Here is a 21,794-nt window from a genome sequence, read left to right on the forward strand (position 1 = left end):
AACCTTACAAGAGATGCTAAAGGGAGCCCTCTGGACAGAGAAGTAACAACAACCAACAGCAGCTGACCATTAACACACGTGATGATATAACCCAGAAACCAACCCAACTATGGAAGTATCCAAAGTAAATAAACCTACAAGATTGTAAACAGGGAACCAGAGACACCAACTGACAAATGAGGACAACTACAAACAAGAAAGAGGGAAAAAAATCTGTGTCATTACAGAACTTCTAGATGGTAGGAAAGTCAAGACAACTACAAGATAGAATGTACTGTTCTACACTTGGGAAGAAAACTATAAATCACAGGGTAACCTCAAAGAAAACTGATAAACCTTCACATCAAAATAAAAAAGAGGACCAGCATAAATATTCAGCAAATACTAAAACAATAGCAATGAAGAAAGTGGTAACATGATTCACCAACAAGACAAGCTCAGCATAGAAAATTATATGGAATAAAGAAATCAAAACAATGAAAAAGCACATGACAAAAATGACAGCAACAAATTCATATTTGCTGACTATTACGTATCTGGCAAAGGACTTATCTCTAAGATTGATGGAAAACTCCAATGCCTCAACACCAAAAGAATTAATAATCCAATTGAAAAATGGGCAGAAGACATGAATAGACACTTCACCAAGGAGGATATTCAGGTGGTCAGCTAATACATGATAAGATGCTCACAATCACTGGCCATCAGAGAGATGTAAATCAAAACAATGAGATATACCATCTCACCCCATCACTGGTGGCAAGGTTCAATGAGACAGAAAATAACAAATGCTGATGGGGATATGGAGAGATTGGGACTCTCATACACTGCTTGTGTGATTGTGAAGTGACAAAACCACTGTGGAAAGCAATATGGCGATTCCTTAGAAAGTTGGAATTGGAGATACCATTTGACCCAGCAAACCCATTACTAGGTATATATCTTAGAGAGGTGAGAGCCAGGATAGGAACAGATACATGCATGTTCAAGATCATCACACCATTATTTACAATGACAAAAAGATGGAAATAACCTACGTGCCCATCAGCGGAAGAGTGGATGACCAAACTATGGTACATACACATACTGAAATGCTATGCAACACTAAAGAATAATGTAGAGTCTGCAAAACACCACATAATATGGATGAACTTGGAGGATATTATGCTGAGTGAATTAAGTCAATCACAGAAGGACAAATATAGTATTAGTTCATTGTTGTGGAGGGTCAAGGAAAGGTTTATATATGGAGGGAAACTTTCTTTGTTGGTTGCCAGGGGTGGGAGGGAAGGGGAGAGAACACTGCAAAAAAAAAAAAAAGCATTAACCCATGTCACTTTAGTTTTGTACATAAATTTCACTGTACATAAATTAGATTTCAATAAAATGCATTAAAAAGTCTTATCATGCGATCTTCAGCAACATTTCTATCACCAAGCTCATATTTTCCAACTACCGATGATTCTTCTGTTTCCAAATTTGCATTCCAATCACCAGTGATAATTAACACATCTTGATTGCATGTTCGGTCAATTTCAGATTGCAGAAGTTGGTAAAAATCTTCAATTTCTTCTTCTTTGGCTTTGGTGATTGGTGTGTAAATTTGAGTAATAGTAGTATTAACTGGCTTTCCTTGTAGGTGTATGGATATTATGCTATCACTGACAGTATTGTACTTCAGGACAGATCTTGAAACAGTCTTTGTGATGATGAATGCTACACCATTCCTCTTCGATTTGTCATTCCTGGCATAGTAGATCATGTGGTTGTCTGATTAAAAATGGCCAAAACCAGTCCATTTCAGATCATTAATGCCTAGGACATCGATCTTTACACATTCCATTTCATTTCTGACAACTTCCAATTTTTCCCAGATTCATACTTTGTACATTCCATGTTCCAATTATTAATGGATGTCTGCAACTGTTTCTTCTCATCTTGAGATGTGCCACATCAGCAAATGGGGGTCCTGAAAGCTTTACTCTATGTACATCATTAAGGCTGGCTATACTCTGAGCAGGCAGCTCTTTTCCAGTCATATTTTGAGTGTCTTCAGACATGAGGGGCTCATCTTCCAGCACTATATCACACAACGTTTCATTGCTATTCATTAAGGTTTTCACTGGCCAATTCTTTGAGAAGTAGATGGCCTCATCCTTCTTCCGAGTTTGTCTTAATCTAGAGGCTCCCCTGAAACCTGTCCACCATAGGTGACCCTGCTGGTATTTGAACCACTGGTGGCACAGCCTCCAGCCTCACAGCAACACTCAAGCCATCAGAGTAAGAAAAACTTGACAGACAAGTTTCTGTTTCCTAGCTGTTTTATACTGCTCTGCTCATTTCCTGGTCTCCCCGCTCCTGCTCGCTTACCCAGCCTGCCCCAGGGGCAAACATCTACCTTCCACTGGTCCTGGGGCTGGCTGACTGTGGCCTGCACCCAGGGGTGGCTCCATGAACAGCAACAACTGCCCTCTGGTGGTCCCAGGGCTGGTTTGGGTTAGGCACACCTTAGTCTTCAAAAAGACATCTTTGCTCTTCAGCACTTCAAAGAGGACTTCTGCAGCAGATTTGCACAGTGCAACATGCCATCTGATTTCTTGACTGCTGCTTCCATTGATGTTGACTGTGGAACCAAGTAATATGGAATCTCTGACAACTTCAATCTTTTCTCCATTTATCGTGATGCTGCTTATTGGTCCAGTTGTGAGGACTTCCGTTTTCTTTTGTTGAGATGTAATCCACACTGAAGACTGTAATCTTTAACCTTCATCAGTAAGTAAAGAATTATCTTTAACAAAATTTTACTTGTGTGTGATATTAATGATATTGTTTGATAATTTCCACATTCTGTAGGATCACTTTTCTTTGGAATGGGTACAAACATGGATCTCTTCCTCAAGTTGACCAGGTAGCTGTCTTCCAAATCTCTTGGCATAGCTGAGTGAGTGCCTCCAGCGTAGTGTCTGTTTGTTGAATCATCTCAATGGGTATTCCATCAATTCCTGGAGCCTTGTTTTTCAGCCAATTCCTTCAGTGCAACTTCGATTTCATCCTTCAGCACCATTTGTTCTTCATCATATTCCACCTCCTGAAATGGATGAACATCAACCAGTTCTTTTTGGTACAGTGACTCTGCGTATTCCTTCGGTCTTCTTTGGATGAATCCTGCATCATTTAATATATTATCCATACTCACTGCTGTCAAGCCGGGTCCAACTCATAGTGACCTCTCTTTGGGTTTCTGGGGCGGTGTCACTACAGAAGTAAACTGCCCAACCTTCCTCTCAAGGAGTGGCTGGTGGGTTTGAACCACCAGCCTTCTGGTTAGCAGTCAAATGCTTTAGGCACTATGCCACCAGAGCACCCATATTACCCACAGACTCTTTCAAAGCTTGAATTTTTCTTTAGTTCTTTCAGCTTGAGAAATGCTGAGCGTGTTCAGCATTTTGGTTTTCTAACTCTAGGTCTTTGCACATTTCATTATAAAACTGACTTTGTCTTCTCGAGCTGCTCTTTGAAATCTTCAGTTCAGCTCTTTTATCTTGTCATTTCTTCCATTTGCTCTAGCTATTCTCCATTCAAGAGCAAGTTTCAGAGTCTCTTCTGACATCCATTTTGGTCTTTTCTTCCTTTCCTATCTTTTTAATGACGTTTTGCTTTCTTCATGGATGATATTCTTTTTTTTTTTTTTAATTGTGATTTGGGTGAATGTTTACAGAGCAAATTCACTTTCCATACAGCAGTTTGCATACACTTTGTCTCATGACATTGACCACAGTTTACCACAATGCAACAGCTCCCCTCCCCCCTCCTCCCCACAGTTACCTCTTCCCAGTGTCCATCCCTCCATGGGCTCCTGCCCCCTGAGCTGTCTCCCTGTGCATAAGCAGCCCTATGGATGATGTTCTTGATGTCATCCTGTAACTCATCTGGTTTTCAGTCACTGGTGTTCAACGCATCCTGTCTGTTTTTCAGATGGTCTCTAAATTCAGGTGGAACATACTCAAGGTCAAATTTTGCCTCTTGTGGACTTGTAATTTTCTTCAGTTTCAGGCTGAACTTGCATATGAGCAACTGATGGTCTGTTCCACAAACAGTTCCTGGCCTTGTTTTGGCTGAAGATATTGAGTTTCTCCATCACCTCTTTCCACAGATGAAGCCAGTCTGATTCCTTTGTATTCCATCTGGTGAGGCCCACCTGTATAGCTACCATTTATGTTGCTGAAAAAAAAAGTATTTGCAATGAGTAAGTCATTGGTCTTGCAAAATTCTATCATGTGATCTCTGGCATCATTTCTATCACCAAGACCACTATTTCCCAGCTACTGGTGATTCTTCTTTGTTTCCAACTTGCACATTCTAATAATCAGTAATAATCAACACATCTTGATTGCATGTTTGGTCAATTTCGGACTGCAGAAGTTGGTGAAAATCTTCAATTTCCTCATCTTTGGCTTTGGTGGTTGGTAACTAAATTTAAATAACAGTAGTATTAATTGGTCTTACTTGTAGGCGTATGGATATGATCCTATCACTGACAGCACTGTACTTCAGGATAGATCTCGAAACACTCTTTGTGACGATGAATGCCACGCCATTCCTCTTGAATTTTTCATTTCCGGTATAATAGATCATATATTGTCTGATTCAAAATGGCCAAAACTGGTCCATTTCAGCTCACTAATGCCTAGGATATTGATTTTTATGCATTCCATTCCATATTTGACAACTTCCAATTTTCCTGAATTCATACTTCGTACGTTTCAATGTTCTGATTATTAATGGATGTTTGCAGCTGTTTCTTCCCATTTTGAGTCATGCCTCATCAGCAAATGGAGGTCCCAAAAGCTTTACTCTGTCCACATCATAAACGTCAACTCCACTTTGAGAAAGCAGCTCTTCCCCAGTCATAATCTGAGTGCCTTCCGACCTGAGGGGCTCATCTTTGGGCACTGTGTCAGACAATGTTTCAGGGCTATTCATGAAATTTTCCAGTAATGTTTTCGTGGTAGTTAGTTTGTGTATCAACTTGGCTGGGCCTGGTTGAGTGGCTGGGCAGCTGGATGTAGTTATTCCCCATGGTGCAACTAGTAATTAACTCTATGGTGGAATCTACTGGAGCAGCTGAGTAGCTGCTTTAGAGATGAGGGCTGCTTCCAGTATATAAGCAACCTTGAGGAAGGTCTCCAGCTTTGTGGCACACTTGAACCCTGTGTGTAGCCAAGTCTTCATTCAGTAGCCTGCTATGTTCTGCTGATCTTGGGACTTTCAACGGACTTAAATTAATGGCCTGTCATGTGGTTTGCTAACAACAGGACTGTGCCTTTTTATTTATTGACCTTAGGTCTGTCAGCCTCAGCAGTCAGCAGCTGCCTGAGTGAAGAAAGCCTCCAGCTTCAGTGGGCCGAGAGCCAGAGGTAGGGCTGAAGCCCAAGGTTGAGAGGCTTTTACCCAGCCCCTGGAGCCTGGCACTTTGAACTTGGACTTCTACCCTCCAAAACTGTAAGAGAATAAACTCCTATTTGTTCAAGCCATCCCATTTGTGATATTTCTGTTAGAGTGGCACTAGGTAACCAAAACAGTATTAGACAGTGTTTCAGTGTTATTTATAAGGTTTTCACTTTGTAATTCTTTGAGAAGTGGACGGCCCCTTCCTTCTTCCAAGTCTGTCTTAGTCTGGAAGTTTGGCTGAAACCTGTCCATCATGGGTGACCCTACTGGTATTTGAAACACCGGTGGGACAGCCACAACCTCATAGCAACATGCAAGCCACTACAGTACAACAAAATGACAGATGAATGGTGGACCAATAAACATAGGTAGAGAGATTTCAGCTGCAATGGCATTTGTGCTAACGGGTTTCCATGGCCATTTCTGGAGAACTCACACTGCACATGGAAACTCCAGAAGTTCCTGCTCCACCGACACTATATTCATGGACGTAACCTGAAAGTCAAGGGCTTCTGGCCGCAGACCAGACACAACTCATTCTAATGAGACACCATTATGAGCAAAGGTTCAGTGATGAAAGCCCACACAAAGCAGCTCAAGATGGTGCTCCTGCCTGTTGTCTGAGCACAGGCAAGATTTTGTCACCTTAGCTCATACTTCTCCCCCACCTCACCTACCTTCTTCCTCCTCCAAGGCCTCAGCCTCACCCCTTGCTCACCTCAGTGCTTCTCTCAGGCAAGGGCCACTGGCTCTCAGAGCCCCGCACATCTAGCGTTAGCCACTGGTCCCTTTACTGAGCACAATGGCCTGGATCACTGCCATCTTGCCCCTTAGGAAAGTCTCTGGTCAGAGAGTTAGGCCAAGGAGAACCAGAATCTCCATTTAGCTCCCTGGCCAGTATTCTTCTGTCCACACTATGGCCAAGGAGAAACAAAAAGGCAAGTGCCAAGATCAGGGTCAAGGATGTGTGGACAGAAGAGGGAAGAGAGAACAAATACCCTCTTGGCATCACAGTAGCGTAGGCCGAAGGCATGGAACTGAGGGAAGAAAGTTGGCTTGACTGCGATGATCTGAGTGTAGAGCTCTGCAGGCCTGGACATGGCTGGTGTGCCTGACAGCAGGATCACCCTCTTGGCAACCTAGCAAACACACAGAGGAAAAAAAAAAAAAGGATAAACAAATAAAAGAAAACAGCCAAATGTGCTGAGCGCACACAGGGGAGACACAGGGGAGCTCCAAGGAGGCAGGAGGTCGATGCCACCAGAAAAGCACAATCCCCTGGGATGCAGCACCAACACCCTTCACTTCCTGGGCCCCTGACTACTGGAAGTTCTCAAGTTCCATCATCTCAGAACCAAGGGTATCCCCAAAACACTGAAGGCTGGTACCTTTCCAGAACTCTATGTGGCTCACACGTGGGCCTGCTGAGCGAAGGTACTGTGATCAGAGAAAAAGACTACGTGTGACCAGAGAACCCGATGACACTGCCTGGGGGCACTTAGACATCCCCTTCCTTTCTTAAAGTCCTTACCATCTTCATGGCACCCTCTGTGGATCTCTACCTTTACACCTAACACATGACACTAAATTGTGCCTTCTACTGTCTCCCTTGCTAGACCGAAAACCTTTTTTTCTTGTAGTACACACATACGTAATAGAACATCTTCCCTTGCAACACTCCTCACATGGATACTTTAGTGACAGTGTGTTCCTCCTGTTGTGCAGCCTTCACCATTATCCATTTCCAAATGTTTCCATCACCGTTAACAGAAGCCCAGTGTCTCCTAAGTAATGAGTTCATCTTCCCCCCACTTTCGCATCCACCCCTAACAACCTTAGGTCACCACTAACAACCTTAGGTCTAGACAGACTTGCCTGTTCTAGGTATTACATATAAATGGAATTATACAACATTTGTTTTTCTAACTACAAACCTCTTGTGATCAAAGAGTGGGCTCTGTTTGCCTTCATACTCTACAGCATGGGGCTGGAATGATGTAAGTAATCAATAAATATCCACTCTAGGCTGAAAAGGAGCTCTTGTGGTGCAGTGCCTAACTAAGAGTTGTCTGTTAACCAGAAGGTTGGTGGTTCAAACCCACCAGGTGGCTCCATGGAAGGAAGATGGGGTAATCTATTTCCATAAAGATTTACTGCCTCCGAAACCCAATGGGGGTCAGTATGAGTCAGTATCAACTTGATGGCAGTGTGTTTGGTTTTATAAGGTGAAAAAGGAGCTCTGCTGGCATAGTGGTTAAGGTATTTGCCTGCTAACCAAATGATTGGTGGTTCGAATCCACCAGCTGCTCTGCAGAAGGAAAATGGGGCTGTCTGCTTCTGTAAAGATTTATAGCTTTGAAAACCCAGTGGGGTTGCTATGAGTCAGAATCAATTCCATGGCAGTGAGGTTTTTTTTTTGGTCACAGGCTGAAAAAAATTCAGACAGACGCTACTTAGTAATCTAGAAAAACATGAGTGAATTCAAAGACCTCGGCATCAGAAAAGGAGTGGGGATGGGGTGGCCAACTTTTACCACAATGGACTTCTGACATGCAAGCTGAAATGACAATCAGGTAATAATTCTTAGGACATGAACTCTCTTCCCAGGACGAAGTGTCAGGGATTACACATATACAAGACTCTATTTTATCATATTCTTTAGAGGAGGGGAAAAAAAAAGGCCTTTATTAACTCAACTTCACAGTATTTCAGGCCTAGGGATCCCTGTTCCAAGCTCATTTTGCTGTAATAAGGACTTAAGAACCCAAATCATTTAAAAAAAAAAAAAAAAAAAAAGGGACCAGGTTTGCTAGTCTGATAGAACCTGATGGAACCCCTGAGACTATGGGCCCTAGCTGCCCTTCAGGTCTGGAATTGAACTTACTCCTGTGGCTTCCAGCCAAACAAAAGACAGGTATATGAGCTGAGCATTTATATTAGCTAGATACACTCCTTGGAGAGATCAATCATGGGAGAATAGAAGGGCTATACATACACAGGGAGACAGCTGGGGGGCAGGAGTGCATGGGAGAGGACATGGAGAGGAGGTAGCTATGGGGAGAGAGTGGAAGGAGAACTGTTGCATTAGGGTAAACTGTAGTCAATGTCATGGGACAAAGTGTATGTGAGTTGCTGTATGGAAAGTGAATTTGCTCTGTAAACTGTCACCCAAATCACAATAAAAAATTTAAAAAAATAATAAGGACTTAAGAAGGTGGGGCCAAATCCGTTTACCCTAAACTCAGCCTGGTTCTCAGTGGCCTGCTCAGTGGTGCGTGGGAGAGAAATAAACAGCCAGTCAATCACAACAAGGAACTCCAGGCTCCTCATTACCTTCACACTGAGCTGTTTCAAGGACAGCAGACCCAATACCCAGCCTCTTATTAAGATGGGAAAGAAAGCAGAAATTCAAAAAAAGGAAGGCACTTCTCACGGCATTGGAACATGCAATCACCAAAAATTACAGGAGGTAAAATCCATTTCAGTTCTGGGAAGGGACCCTGCCAAGCAGCTCAGTTGTCTAGAAACAGCTTGTTAACCATTGTAACCTTGAGTTAATGGCAGTGATATAAGGCAATCGTGTGTAGTAAGTCACAGGAGTGGGAAGGTGTTAGGTTTTCAAAGAGACACGCTGCCTTGTAAAAATAAATAAAAGTGCAACAGAGGGAAAGAAAAATGGTAACTATCCAGTATCTGCCATTCTCAAGACGCACTCTGCCCTCTCCGCCACTGCCATCCCTGGTTCCATCATGATGTGACTGCTAGAAATCTCTCCAGCTGTAATCTTCCCCAGTTCAATTACCCAGGCCTTCTAATTTCCTGCATGGTTTCATGCAGACTCAATAAAATAACAATGAGCTTCTTGAATGACGTCTGCAGCACTGCTTGCCATGGTTCAAAACCATTTCAATGAAACAGGGAAAAATGACATGTCTTATCAATAGGAAGAATCTGCCCATCATTTCAAACCTATTCCCCGGCACCTCTGTGCCCGTGGGGATGGAGCTGCTGAACCAGGTGCTGGAAACGAACTCCAGGCTTCTCTGTCAGGAACTTATGTTGTTGTTGTTGTTGTTATGTGCCGTCGAGTCAAACCCGACTCATAGCGACCCCTCCTTGGGTTTCCGAGGCAGTATCACTACGGAAGTAGGATTGCCCAACCTTCCTTCCGAGGAGTGGCTGGTGGGGTTGAACCGCCAGCCTTCTGGTTAGCAGGCAAGTGTCTTAGCCATTATGCTACCAGAGCTCCCGTCAGGAACTTATAGGATGTAGTTAATAGCAAGCCAGTCCTCCCATAAGGTTCCCAGACTGGAGAGTGATTGATCACTGCGAATAAAAAGGAGCTCTGGTAGCATAGTGGCTAAGGCACTTGACTGCTAACCAGAAGGCTGGCGGTTCAAACCCACCAGCCACTCCTCGGAAGGAAGGTTGGGCACTCCTACTTCTGTAGTGATACTGCCTCGGAAACCCAAGGAGGGGTCGCTATGAGTCGGGGCCGACTCGATGGCAAACAACAACAACAACAACAACAAGTGTTAAAAAGCAGAGGGGGCGTTGTGGGGAAAAGCCGGCTTTGAAAAGAAACCAACATAGTGGGCCAACGGTTAGAAGCGATGTGGCCTGCTCTCTGCTGGGCCCAACCTGTCTGGGTCGTCATCACTGTCATCTATTTTAATCCAGACCCCGCCATGTAGGATACGTAGGATTCACATGTCATTTGCAACCTAGAAAAATACAAACGTATACAACTATGTAAATCAGCATTAACTGAACACTTCACAGCTAACTCACTTGGCTAAGGAAAGAAAGCACCAGGTAAGATTCATTTTCTTAGAGTGTCTAGAGCAGAGGTTCTCAACCAGGGCAAGAGAAGTGATTTGCTGCCCCAGGGGACATCTGGCAATGTCTGGAGGCATTTCTGGTTGTCACAACTTAGGTGGTGCTCCTGGGCGTCTCCTAGGTAGAGGTCAGGGACGCTGCTACGATGCCTGGGCCGGGCCCCCACAACAAAGAAGGATCCAGCTGCAAATGTCAACAGTGCCAAGGTTGAGAAATTCTGACGTAGACGAAGACACAGCAGAGAAAGATGAAGGTCTGGTTAACAGAACCACACAGAACCCCATCCTCCGACCCCCACACCAGTCCTGCAAACAGTCCAGTGTAAGTGAAGTCAACGTGACCAAAGAGACTGGCTTCTAGCCACCCCTGTAAGCAGCACGCGGTGCGCAAGGGTCCTATTCTAAACTATGAATTCATCCAAGTTCTATAGCATATGCACAGTAATGCATGTTAATTAGCATTAAGATTTGTTTTAAAGGTGTCACTCTGGAACACAGCCAAGATATTAAAGATGTAAATGCTGTTTTAAAAGGTCTGGCTCAGAAGCACGTATTTCAGAAAGCAGTAAAGACCTCGGCTTGCGTAACCAGACGACAATACAAACAAGGTAGCTGCTAAGAAGCTCTCACGTCATAACTTTAATGATATAATCTATCTATTGTGCAATTTCTTTTGTCTCAACAATGAGGGAGACAGATTTAATTTTAGTTATGGCTGTAATACTGGAACCACAGTACCATGTAAGGTCTATTAACATTTTTCTAAAGAAAACATAATAATGCTCCCCAAAGGCAGGGTCACCACCCCGGGAGAAACACTTCAGTTAACCGTGTCCTTAAACAGCTACTGATACATGAAGAGAGGATCAAGTTTTTTTAAGAGATTTTGAGTTTGGGGCCTACGACATAATCTTGTCTTAGAAGATATATCATGTTACTTGTTTCTAAAACAAACAACACTTTGAAATGAAAAGACATTTGTGGGTGGTTTTTTTTTTTTGGTGGCGGTGAGGACCCATGAGATTAATTCTCAACTACTGAGCTTAAGCAACATTTAGCGTATTGGTTTTCCTAAGTTACTTTGGGTAAAACTTCAGGCTTTCTGTAAGCAATTAAAAACTGCAGCTTTTAAATGCAGCTTTAAAGCAACCACCAAGGTTGCTTTAACAGAGCACAAGACAGACACATGCTTTTGCTGGCTCAGTTTACACCAACCAAAGTGGATTCCTCCCAAGTCACCTATGAAAGATTTCTAACTTGTGAGAAAGAATCGACTTTCCCCTCCATGTTAGGAATAAGCTTACTCCAGAAACGGAAGAAAACTGGACAAGGGTGGGGGCCCAGGACACAGGCACACAACTCGTATTGCATGCTGGGATACCTCAGATTACGACAGAAACCTACACTGCAGATCCTCTGTTCCTCTCAGAAGCCAGGACTCCTAACAGCCAAGCACTCAGGCACAAGTGTAGACCCTCATAGTTTAAGGACAGTGGACACTGGCCCTCCTGTTATCAAACAGGCTTAGGGTGGCCAAGGAACAGGGCATGGGCTTAGAAGGCACATCTCAGATTTGCTAGCTCTTCTGGCTGATGCCCACGAGCTCTGGCCTGGCTCTGCGTTTGTACTTCACTCTCATTTCCCAGCACCTGGCTCTCGCCATCAAAACAGCTTTGCCACTGCAAGTGGCTCTGAGGTCAAACAGCTTCTCCTGAGCTGTTCAGAGGAGACCGACCCCTCCTTCTTCCTTGATGAGGCAGGAGGCCACAGGGGGAGTCTGGATTCCAGTCCCAACCGAGCCTGTGGCCTTTCCTTCATCTCTGAAGAACAGACATAGCATCAACTCCTCACTCCTCAGCAGATGTTAGGAAGGACAATGAAACTGGCTCCAAAGCTGTAAGTTGAGGTGCTTTCAGTCAATGCAAGGAGTCCCTCAGTGGCACAAATGATTAACGTGCTCAGCTGTTAACTGAAAGGTTGTCGGTTTGAATCCTGGCAGAAGTGCCTTGGAAGAAAGATCTGTGGATCTACTTCTGACAGATCACAGCCGTTGAAAACTCTATGGAGAGCTCTACTCTGACACCCACGGAGGCACCATGAGTTGGAAAGACTCCACAGCCACAGGTTAATGGTTAAATCAGTGCTAACATCCACGGCCTGCGCAGGCCCAGGTTTGCAACCCCAGCTCTGCTGAGATCCCTTGCCAAAAAACAAAACAAAACACAACTCACTGCCATCAACTCAATTTTGACTCATAGCGACCCCCCCTGAGTTTCCGAGGCTGTAAATCTTTACAGAAGTAGATCACCCCATCTTCCTTCCGCAGAGCGGTTGGTGGGTTTGAACTGCTGACCTTCTGGTTAGCAGTGAAATGTCTGATTCACTACACCACCAGAGCTCCTTTCAGAGTGTGCTAGCTGCTCTCAAATAATAATGACCCCTTGCCAGCTCCAGCGGAAGACTGTGGGTCCACATGCTGAGTGGGCACAGGCTTGGCAACACTCACCTTCAGAATGGGCATGGCCGCTCGACAGCGAGCAGTCCTACTGTTTTTGAGGAAGTGAGATTCATCCTGAAAAGAAACAGCATGTGGGTGAACAAGGCCAAATTGTGAGCGGACAGACACAGAACCGCAAACTAGGCTTGGCCCTGGCCTGGTGTTTCCAAGTGTGGACGCCTCCCTCAACACTTTCTCATTCCGGCAGACAGAGCCGTGGCCGAGGCGAGGACTGGCACCTCCTCAACTCAACTCTGAACAGGTGCTCATCTCTCTGACGTCAGCTGTCCACCTAAAAAGTAGGGCCGGCGGATCCCCCAGCCCAGCCCCCTCCCAGGATGCAGCGACGAAGAAACCACTGACAGGAGGGTCGCTGCTTCGTAAGACACACCTCTCATCTCTGTGCACATCAAGTCCTACGTGCTCGGACCTACCATGGCCCTGCACTGGTGTGAAGCACAGGGGCACAGAGATGACCAGGACAGTCCCTGCCTTCAGGGCTCACAGTTCAGCGAGGACACCAGATACACTGACAGTTTATCAGATAACATGATACATGCCTTCAAGTCACTGAGATGTGAACAAAGTATGGAGGAAGCCAAGAGAAGGGAAAAACGGTTCCTGTCTCAGGGGCTCCCCTGACATGCTGAGAAAACAGAGGTAGATTATTTATAGCTCTGTGTTCTGTGCATAGACAAACAGATAATGCATTATACTCTCTAAAGCTACAGAAGTAACTAATATATTGTTCATATTTGGGGGAAAATTTCCAGTTTGGTGTACATCCAAATGACTGTGTGACTTGGAAAACTTCTTGGCCTTGCTATGGTGCTAGTTTCTCCATCTGTGCAATGGTATAATAATAGTAACTACAGTGTTGGGTTGGTCTAAGTCGTAAATGTGTTCTTAGGACAGTTCTGCCACTTAGCAAGTGCTCAGTGGGACCAGCCACCATTATGGCTGGGTATTATTGGTCCGTGAGGACAGACTATAAGAAACCCTCTCACCCCATTGTAGCTACAAAAAGTACAACGGAAGGAGTATAAGGTGAATCTCAGATGTCAGAACAGCACCCACTCCCATACCTGGTGTAAACCTATGACAAGGCCCTTATCACAGGGAAAAGATGTCTGTGGAGAGGAAGAGCAAAAGGCACAGGGAATATAAAAGGGAATGGATGTTTTCACACAGAGCAGAAATATACCAACAATTACCCACAAAGAGCAGCCTGTATCTGCAGCGTCTTGTACAAGTTCTGCACTAAGCCTTCACTGTATTTCTTCCTATGCTAGCTCTTTGAAGGCAAAAAAAAGGACTGGGTTCCTACTTAACTGAAGAACCAACCACCACAAAAACCCTGACCCTCTGCCATCAAGTCGATTCTGACTCATAGTGACCCCTCCACTGGGTTTCCAAGGTGGTAAATCTTTACGGAAGCAGATTGCTCAGTCTTGGTTCCACAGAGTAGCTGGTGGGTTTGAACCACCAACCTTCTGGTTAGCAGTCAGAGGCCTTAGGCACTGTACCAGCAGAGCTCCGAAGAACCAACACTTGTGGTTAAATGGCTTCCCTAACACCACGGGCAGGTGCAGTGTTGAGTCAGACTTAGGAAAACATGAACTCTGAAGCCGGATGTAGCCCAGCGTCACCCCATGGCTCCCCCACTTGCTGGCACCATGTCTACAGGCAATTTATTTAACCTCTCCCATTCTTGGTTTCACTAAGAAATGGGGATAACACTTGCCTATAAAAGCTAATGGGAAGATTAGTAATTGTGTACGCAAAGGACCTAGTACAGGAGAGACGCTCAGTAGATGAAGGCAGCCTCTCCTACCCACTCCCGAGCCATCTTCATCACGTGTCTCCACCCAGTGTTTTCACTTCACATTCATGCTGTTTTTAAGGCCAAACCTGGATTTGTGCCAAACCAGAGAGTACATATTTTTATGCATATAATGCACAAGTTCTGTGTTTGCCAACCATGTTCTCCCCTCACGAGGTCTTTTTATAAGCATGCAACGTCAATGTGAGAAAAAAAAGTTGGAACAGTGCATTTACAAAAAGACCTCAGGAGGGGAGGGTGCAATTTGCAAACAAACGTAGACTGTGCACGTTACTTACATAAAATAAGGTACTCTGGCGAACAAATGTAGGTCACACATGTTATCTGCATAAAACCAAGCTACTCTCTCAATGACTCATTTCTCATGGCTTTGAAAAAAATATAAAAATTTAAGTTTGCTTCTGCTCAGAACACAGTATGGTTCTCACATTCAACACATAACAGTCCATTCCCTGAGGCAGCAATTGTGCCTTCTCTAAATTCTCAGGGTACTTTGTTCACACCTCGAGGAAAGCAGTTGGAATGTATTCTAAAGATGTGCTTGTGTGTCTGTCTCTCCTACTAGACCATGAGCCCTCGGAAGACAGGGCTGCCCTTACTCACCTCTGCACCCTGAGTGCACAGTTCAGTGATGGGTGCAGGCTGCTACTCAACACATCAGATGAACAAAGAGGTGATGGGCATCCCCACAAGTTAGGCCAGTGTTGAAATGCCACGGTGCGGCGTCTCCACTGTTCTCCTGTTGACCTGCATGATGGAGAGCCTCTAGTTCTCTGGGCCTCCTAACAACTCTTTCTGTCCTGGATAAAGACACTTAGCCGAATTCTGATCATCAAGGTTTGGGAAGTCATTGTCAATACAGAATTTTATTTTTAAGAGAAGGAAAATGCTATGGGCTTTTTAAATGCACAAGTTTGAAAAAGAAGAGCCAGACCGTTCACATCATCTAGAGGCACTGGGTTTCCTTTCTCACTGAGGAAAAATGATCATCGACGTTTAGTGGGAATCGCTAACATGTTCTGGCCCTGAATGTTTGTTAGTGGTTACCTGGGTCAGGGTGGGGACTGGACAGACAAAGGCACGGATGGGAGAAAATGTTCATTTTCTCATAGACTTTTATTTATGAGTCACATTTGTGTCTCTAGTACTGACACAAGTGGCTGGGTATCAAGTCTCTGTCGACTTTCCTTATGAAGTATGTGAGGAGTTAAAAAAAGCCACCAATTGAAAGATATACTGTCAAATCTGGGGAAAGAACTTTAGTGAAGGCCTCTTTAAAATAAAAAGCATCAAAATGTTTTTGAGGGGAGAAATCTTCATTCTGGCAGGGAGAAAACTTACTCATTTGTAGAACTGTGTACCTGAGGCATTCTGACAAGAGGCTACCTAGGTGTGGTCTCTGAGTCCCAGGCAGTCTGGAGTTACACACCAGCCTCTCCATGACTCACGTTGGGAAGAAAGATGGGCTAGAAACCCCCAGCACAGATCCACGGAGTCACGTTTTAAAAAGGCTCCCCAGGAGATTCTAATATATAGTCAGGGCTGAGAAATGCTACTGGAGAGACATGAAATGTCAGTTTTACACAAAATAAGACAATGACTTATCTTCCCCTAGCACTGAGTGACTGCTAACCAGAAGGCTGGCAGTTCAAACCCACCAGCCACTCCTTGGAAGGAAGATTGGGCAATCTACTTCCGTAAGATACAGGCTCAGAAACCCAAGGAGGGGTTGCTATGAGTTGAAATTGACACGACAACAGTGAGTTAGAACTGAATGAAGCTAAAAGAGATTACAGTAAGTCCCTGAGCTACAAATGTCCAACTTATGGACAACTCATACTTGCCCTTTAATGGTATGTAAATTTGCCTTTACCTTGAAACAGGGCTTCAAACTGGTTCATTCTGGCTGGACCCTCCCCTGAGGATCTGCATTTGCACCCGATACACTGAATCAGAATCGATAGCTTATCAAGAGCCCGGGGTGATTCTTCTGTATGCCTATAAGACCTATCAGAATCACCGGGGGATCCTGATAAGCTGACTCAGTATATCGGGTGGAAATGCAAATTATCAGCGGGGGTCAAACCAGAATGAACTGGTGCCAAGTCCAGCTGAGCCAAACCTACTCAAAGAAACAAATTCATCACAATCACCTTCACTTACTGCAGGTGCAGCTTTTAAATTATGGAAAAGGCTTGAGCCTTCTCTTGTACTGAAATAAGGCTAAGTAAGAACTGTATGCATCTGTTCCGATTTACCTACAAACGTGACTTAAAGACACACTTAAGGAAGGGATCTCGTTTGTAACCCTGAGACTGCCTGGACAGATAGGAAAGAGTGTTGAATTTTGAAGAAGAAAGTTTCCACAGAAAAACAGGTACTTAAAGCCTGTGCCAAGTCACTTACAATAATGACAACTTTAAAAGGAGTTTTTAGCTGTTTTTCCAACTTGCTAAGAAGGTCAAAACTGACGATGTTGACCAAGCCAGCTGTCAGGCGGTCCTTCCCAGTCACGACGACATTGATTTGGTCGGGGCTCAGAGATGGCAGCCACCGGCGGAATGCCTGGGGGTGACAGGAAAGAGCCAAAACAAAGTGATGAGCCAGTTCAGCAGACGCCAGAGGGGATCCCGCCAGATCCCCATCTCAAACACAATGTTCTCTGAAAAACGACCTCAGTGCCTACAGTCCACGTCTTCTGGCATTTGCCATAAGCCTTGGCCCCACCGACCCCCTCATCACCATTTCCCTTGTCCCTGTCCACTCCCCTTCGCTAGCAGCACACTTCCTTCCTTGGTGTGCAGGCACCTGCTGACAGGCACTTTGTGAAGTCTGGGGGTTCCATTTCTGTGCTCTCTAATGAGATGGCAAGTTTGTGCACAGAAATAATGTGCCCTTTCAAAAATGACCAGAATTACTGGTCGGACAGAGACTGGTGGAACCCCCGAAACTATGGCCTCTGAAGGATACTTCAAGCCTAGAAATGGACTCACGTCCATGGATTGGCTCTCAGCCAACAGTAGAAAGATCTACATGCAGGACACCTACCCCAGGGAGGTGCACCCCTTAGATCAACCAGCCATGAGACATCAGAGGGGCAGCATTCACAGAGAGAGAAAGCTGGACAGACAGGAACGCATAGATAAGAAGGGCACAGGGAGGGGGAGTCACAGGGAGGAGAGGGGAGGACAGTGTTTTATGGCTGGGGATGGTAATTGGGGCGTGAAGCCAAATGTACGGGAACTGTTGCAGGTAAAACAAATCTGCTTTGTAAATTTGCACCCAAAGCACAATTAAAAAAATCAAATAATGTGCCCTTTTTAAGGGCAATTTTATGTACCAGCAGATCCTTGTACACAGAAGGCAAACCATGTTCACTGATGATGATGAAAATATTTATGTCAATATTTTCTACAAAGCCATCTGCTTTCTCCAGAAATTCTACCATCTCCAGCCAACCCTACTGCCTGGATCCAACTGAAGGCCATCAGTGCCTGTTTCAAGTGCTGCCCTGCTCACCTGGCCTACCCTACTCCGGTATCAGAAGTGCTGGTTCTTCCTCTAGTCTCAGTCCTACCTATAACCATCTGACCTTCAGTCTTTCCCCTAGAATTCTGGGGGATGATCAGGGGGTCTAACACACCTGAAACAGGCATGTTGAATGATCAGTTTCTAGGGACACTGGGAGATCCAGATCACAAGGACAGGAAAAGAGTGAGGCGCTGTTCACATGCACATATTTTAGGTTTTGCCATTCTTCAGTTAAGAGAGGCATGTCTGGGCACAACTCACTGAGATTTTAGCAAGAAGCCAAGCTGTGAGGTCGCTGACATGATTAGCACAAAGCAAGGTCAAGTTATGGATGCTGAACTAGGTCTTCCTTCCTCACTAGTACACCACTGAGCTTGGTTTCAAAGATTTTCTTTCATTTCACAGATCACTCTATCCCCGGATTTATGGTAGAAAAAGTTTAAACCAACCCAACACCAATGAGTCGACTCTGACTCATAGCGACCCTATAGGACAGAGTAAAACTGCCCTCATGTTTCCACAGCTGTAAATCTTTATGGAAGCAGATTGCCTCTTCTTTCTCCTGTGGGATGGCTGGTGGGTTCAAATTGCTGACCCTGTGGTTAGCAGCTGAATGCTTCAACCAGTGTGCCGCCACAGCTTCTTAGAGAAAGCTTAAGCCTGAGTGATAATACACTGTTTATGTTAGGGTCTTCACTGATAAAGTTATCTGGTGGTGCACATGTCACACTGCTTCCTATGGAGCACAAAGTCCCTGAGTCAAGAAGTCGGGAGACCGCTTGCTGCTAGAAGAGACCTCAAGTTTTCACACTGCCCTTCAATGGCAGTAAGCATGACACTTAACCCCTTGGAGACTGAGTTTTCTCATCTGTAAATAGGGTTCATTTCTATTTTGTTGAATGTACATGGCTGTTAAAGGATTAACGGGGATAAGGGAAGTCAAAATATTTTGAAAATGAAGGGGTACTCAGGACTTCTCTAGTCCCTGGGTGGTGCAAATGGTTACCGTGCTTGGTTGCTAATCAGGAGGCTGAAGGGTGGAGTCCACCCAGAGGCACCTTGGAAGGAAGCCCTGATGAGCTACTTTCAAACACTCAGCCACTGAAAACCCCAAGGAGCACAGCTCTAGTCTGACACAGATGGGGTCACCATGATTTGGAATTGACTCTAAAGAAACTCGTTATTTTTGGAAGTCTCCATTGAGAGATGGAGGTAGTTCCCTGAGCTTAACTGTTGTTGTCATTAGCTGTCATCAAGTTGATTGCGACTCATGGTGACCCCATGTGTGCAGAGAACACGTGTGCTCCATTGAGTCTTCCAAGCTGTCACCCTTTGCAAGCAGATCACTGGGCCTGTCTCCCAAGGCATGCTGGGTGGGTCTGAACCACCAACCTTTTGGTTGGTAGTTGAGCTTAATAAATAGGGCCTTGGCTTTCCTCCCTAAAGTTATGATCTAATTCTAAGTCAGAAAACCATCTCCTTGGCCTCAAGAGGTCAACTCATCTCTCTTCCTGACTTTGGCTGAAACAGGGTCTTTAAATCCCAGACCCTGTCCCCAAAGTGTTATTTTATGACTCTACACTGAGGACCGGTCTTTTTTTTTTTTTAATTGTGATTTGGGTGAAAATTTAGAGCAAATTCACTTTCCATACAACAGTTCACATATACTTTGTCTCATGATGTTGACTATAATTTACCCCAATGCAACAGCTTCCTTCCCACTTCCTCCCAATGGCCACCTCTTCCCTGTGTCCATCCCTCCATGCACTCCTGCCCCCTGAGCTGTCTCCCTGTGCATAAGCAGCCCTTCTTTCTTGTTCTCTCCAAGGAGTGTATCTACCTTAGGTAAGTGTTCAATTTATATGCCTGTCTTTTGTTTGGCTGGAAGCCACAGGTGTGGGTTCAATTCCAGACCTGAAAGGCAGCTAGGGGCCATAGTCTCAGTGGGTCCACCAGGCTTTATCAGACCAGCAAAGTTGGTGGTCCCCTCCCTTTTTTTTTCCAAATGATTTTGAGTTTTGTTCCAAATTGGTTTCCCTCTCTATCCAGGATCTCCTACATAGATCCCCTTCCAAGTGGTTAACATTGGTAGCCAGACACCATTTAGTTCTTCTGGTCTCACAGTCATATGGCTGCAGATCGCATGGTGTACCAGTTGCTAGGATTAATTGCTTCTATGAATTTTTGGTTTTCTTCATTCTTCTTTGTTCTGGACGAGGAGAGACCCATCGTTGCATCTAGATGGCAGCTTGCAAGCTTTTAAGATCCCAGTCGCTACTCACCAAAGCAGGAGGTGGAACAATGTTTTGTGTAGTATGTTATGGCAATTGAGCTTGATGTCCCCTGCGACTATAGTCCCCAGCCTACAGGTTCAACTACTTGGTCCCTCTGGGTAGCTGGCTGTGACCAAGGAGTGACTACAACCTTGCCCCTTGTCAGCTCTACTATACACCTGGGAATTCAGATCATACACATACACTTATAGGATCACTGGAGGACAGGTTTTTTTATTAACATTACAACACAAGGAGAACTGACCTGCTCCCAGGTGAAGCGCACAGACGACGGAACCACCACCAGGAGTGGCCACTCCTTCCGGTAAAAGGCTGCGATGCAGATGGCCTGGATGGTCTTCCCCAGGCCCATGTCATCGGCGAGCAGCAGGCGGCCTCTTTTTGCTATGGCAAAACTGAGAAGAGACAAGGTCAGGCCAGCAGCCCAGGACGTTTCCAGGTACATTAGGTGATGTGCCGTCCAAAAAGTGGATAAGCACTACTCTCCATGGGCTCCTGCACTACCCTGCACAGGCCACAAGGGTCTTGCTCCCCAATGAGGAAAGAGCAGGAACCAAGTAAAGGGTAGAATTAAGGGAGGGGGGGAGTCAAAATAGGGAAATTGTGAAATGGTGGCCCCAAAAGGTAAGGAGAAAATCTAGAAGATGCGTAGGTCCTGGAGGCCAGAGGAGAAAGTTTCCAGCAAGAGGAGGAAGCCTCATTCCAATGCAGGCAAGGCCTAAGGAACATGAATGGAGAGTGATGAAGAGTCCATTAACCCAGCTGCCATGGAGGTGGCTCTGACTCATGGTGAGTCCATGCATGTCAGAGTAGAACTGTGCTCCACCAAGTTTTTCAATGGCTGACTTTTCAGAAGGGACTGACAGGTCTTTCTTCTGAGCCACCTCAGGGTGGATGTGAACCCCCAACCTTCTGGTTAGCAACTGAGTACATTTACTGTTTGCTCCACTCAGAAACTCTAATCAATCCATAACCAAAACCAAATGCACTGCTGTAGAGTTGATTTGACTCATAGCAACCCCTCCTTGGGTTTCCGAGGCAGTATCTCTACAGAAGTAGATTGCTCAGTCTTCCTTCTGAGGAGTGGCTGGTGGGTTTGAACCGCCAGCCTTCTGGTTAGCAGTCAGATGCCTTAGGCACTACACCACCAGAGAAGGGACTAAAGCAGGGCCCACATTCACTGAGAACACTTCCCAGGAGGTAAGAGAAGAAGAGCAGCTGTCAGAAGAGACAATGGATCTAAAATAGGCTTTCTGAAGATCTGAGAAAGCTGTGTATGCAGAAAGCCTAAGGAAGGAGCTGGCAAAGACAAAGTGCTGGAGAAGGAAGAGAACATGACA

At 45.0% G+C, this 21,794-nt stretch overlaps 1 protein-coding gene across 1 annotated transcript in view; it reads right to left on the reverse strand.

The window, feature by feature from the left end:
• SMARCAL1 (SWI/SNF related, matrix associated, actin dependent regulator of chromatin, subfamily a like 1) overlaps positions 1-21,794 on the reverse strand; it is a 96,817-nt gene that overhangs the window by 35,095 nt on the left and 39,928 nt on the right. The window contains exons 6-9 of the mRNA XM_007935820.1: positions 20,699-20,849; positions 17,036-17,194; positions 12,796-12,861; positions 6,450-6,590 (exon numbers count right to left, since the gene is read on the reverse strand). Of these exons, the coding sequence (XP_007934011.1) occupies positions 6,450-6,590; positions 12,796-12,861; positions 17,036-17,194; positions 20,699-20,849 (517 nt within the window). The remainder of the gene's footprint in view (positions 1-6,449; positions 6,591-12,795; positions 12,862-17,035; positions 17,195-20,698; positions 20,850-21,794) is intronic.

Source organism: Orycteropus afer, unplaced genomic scaffold (genome assembly GCF_000298275.1).
Source record: "Orycteropus afer afer isolate SDZICR_OR568_19922 unplaced genomic scaffold, OryAfe1.0 scaffold00002, whole genome shotgun sequence".
Classification (NCBI taxonomy): domain Eukaryota; kingdom Metazoa; phylum Chordata; class Mammalia; order Tubulidentata; family Orycteropodidae; genus Orycteropus; species Orycteropus afer.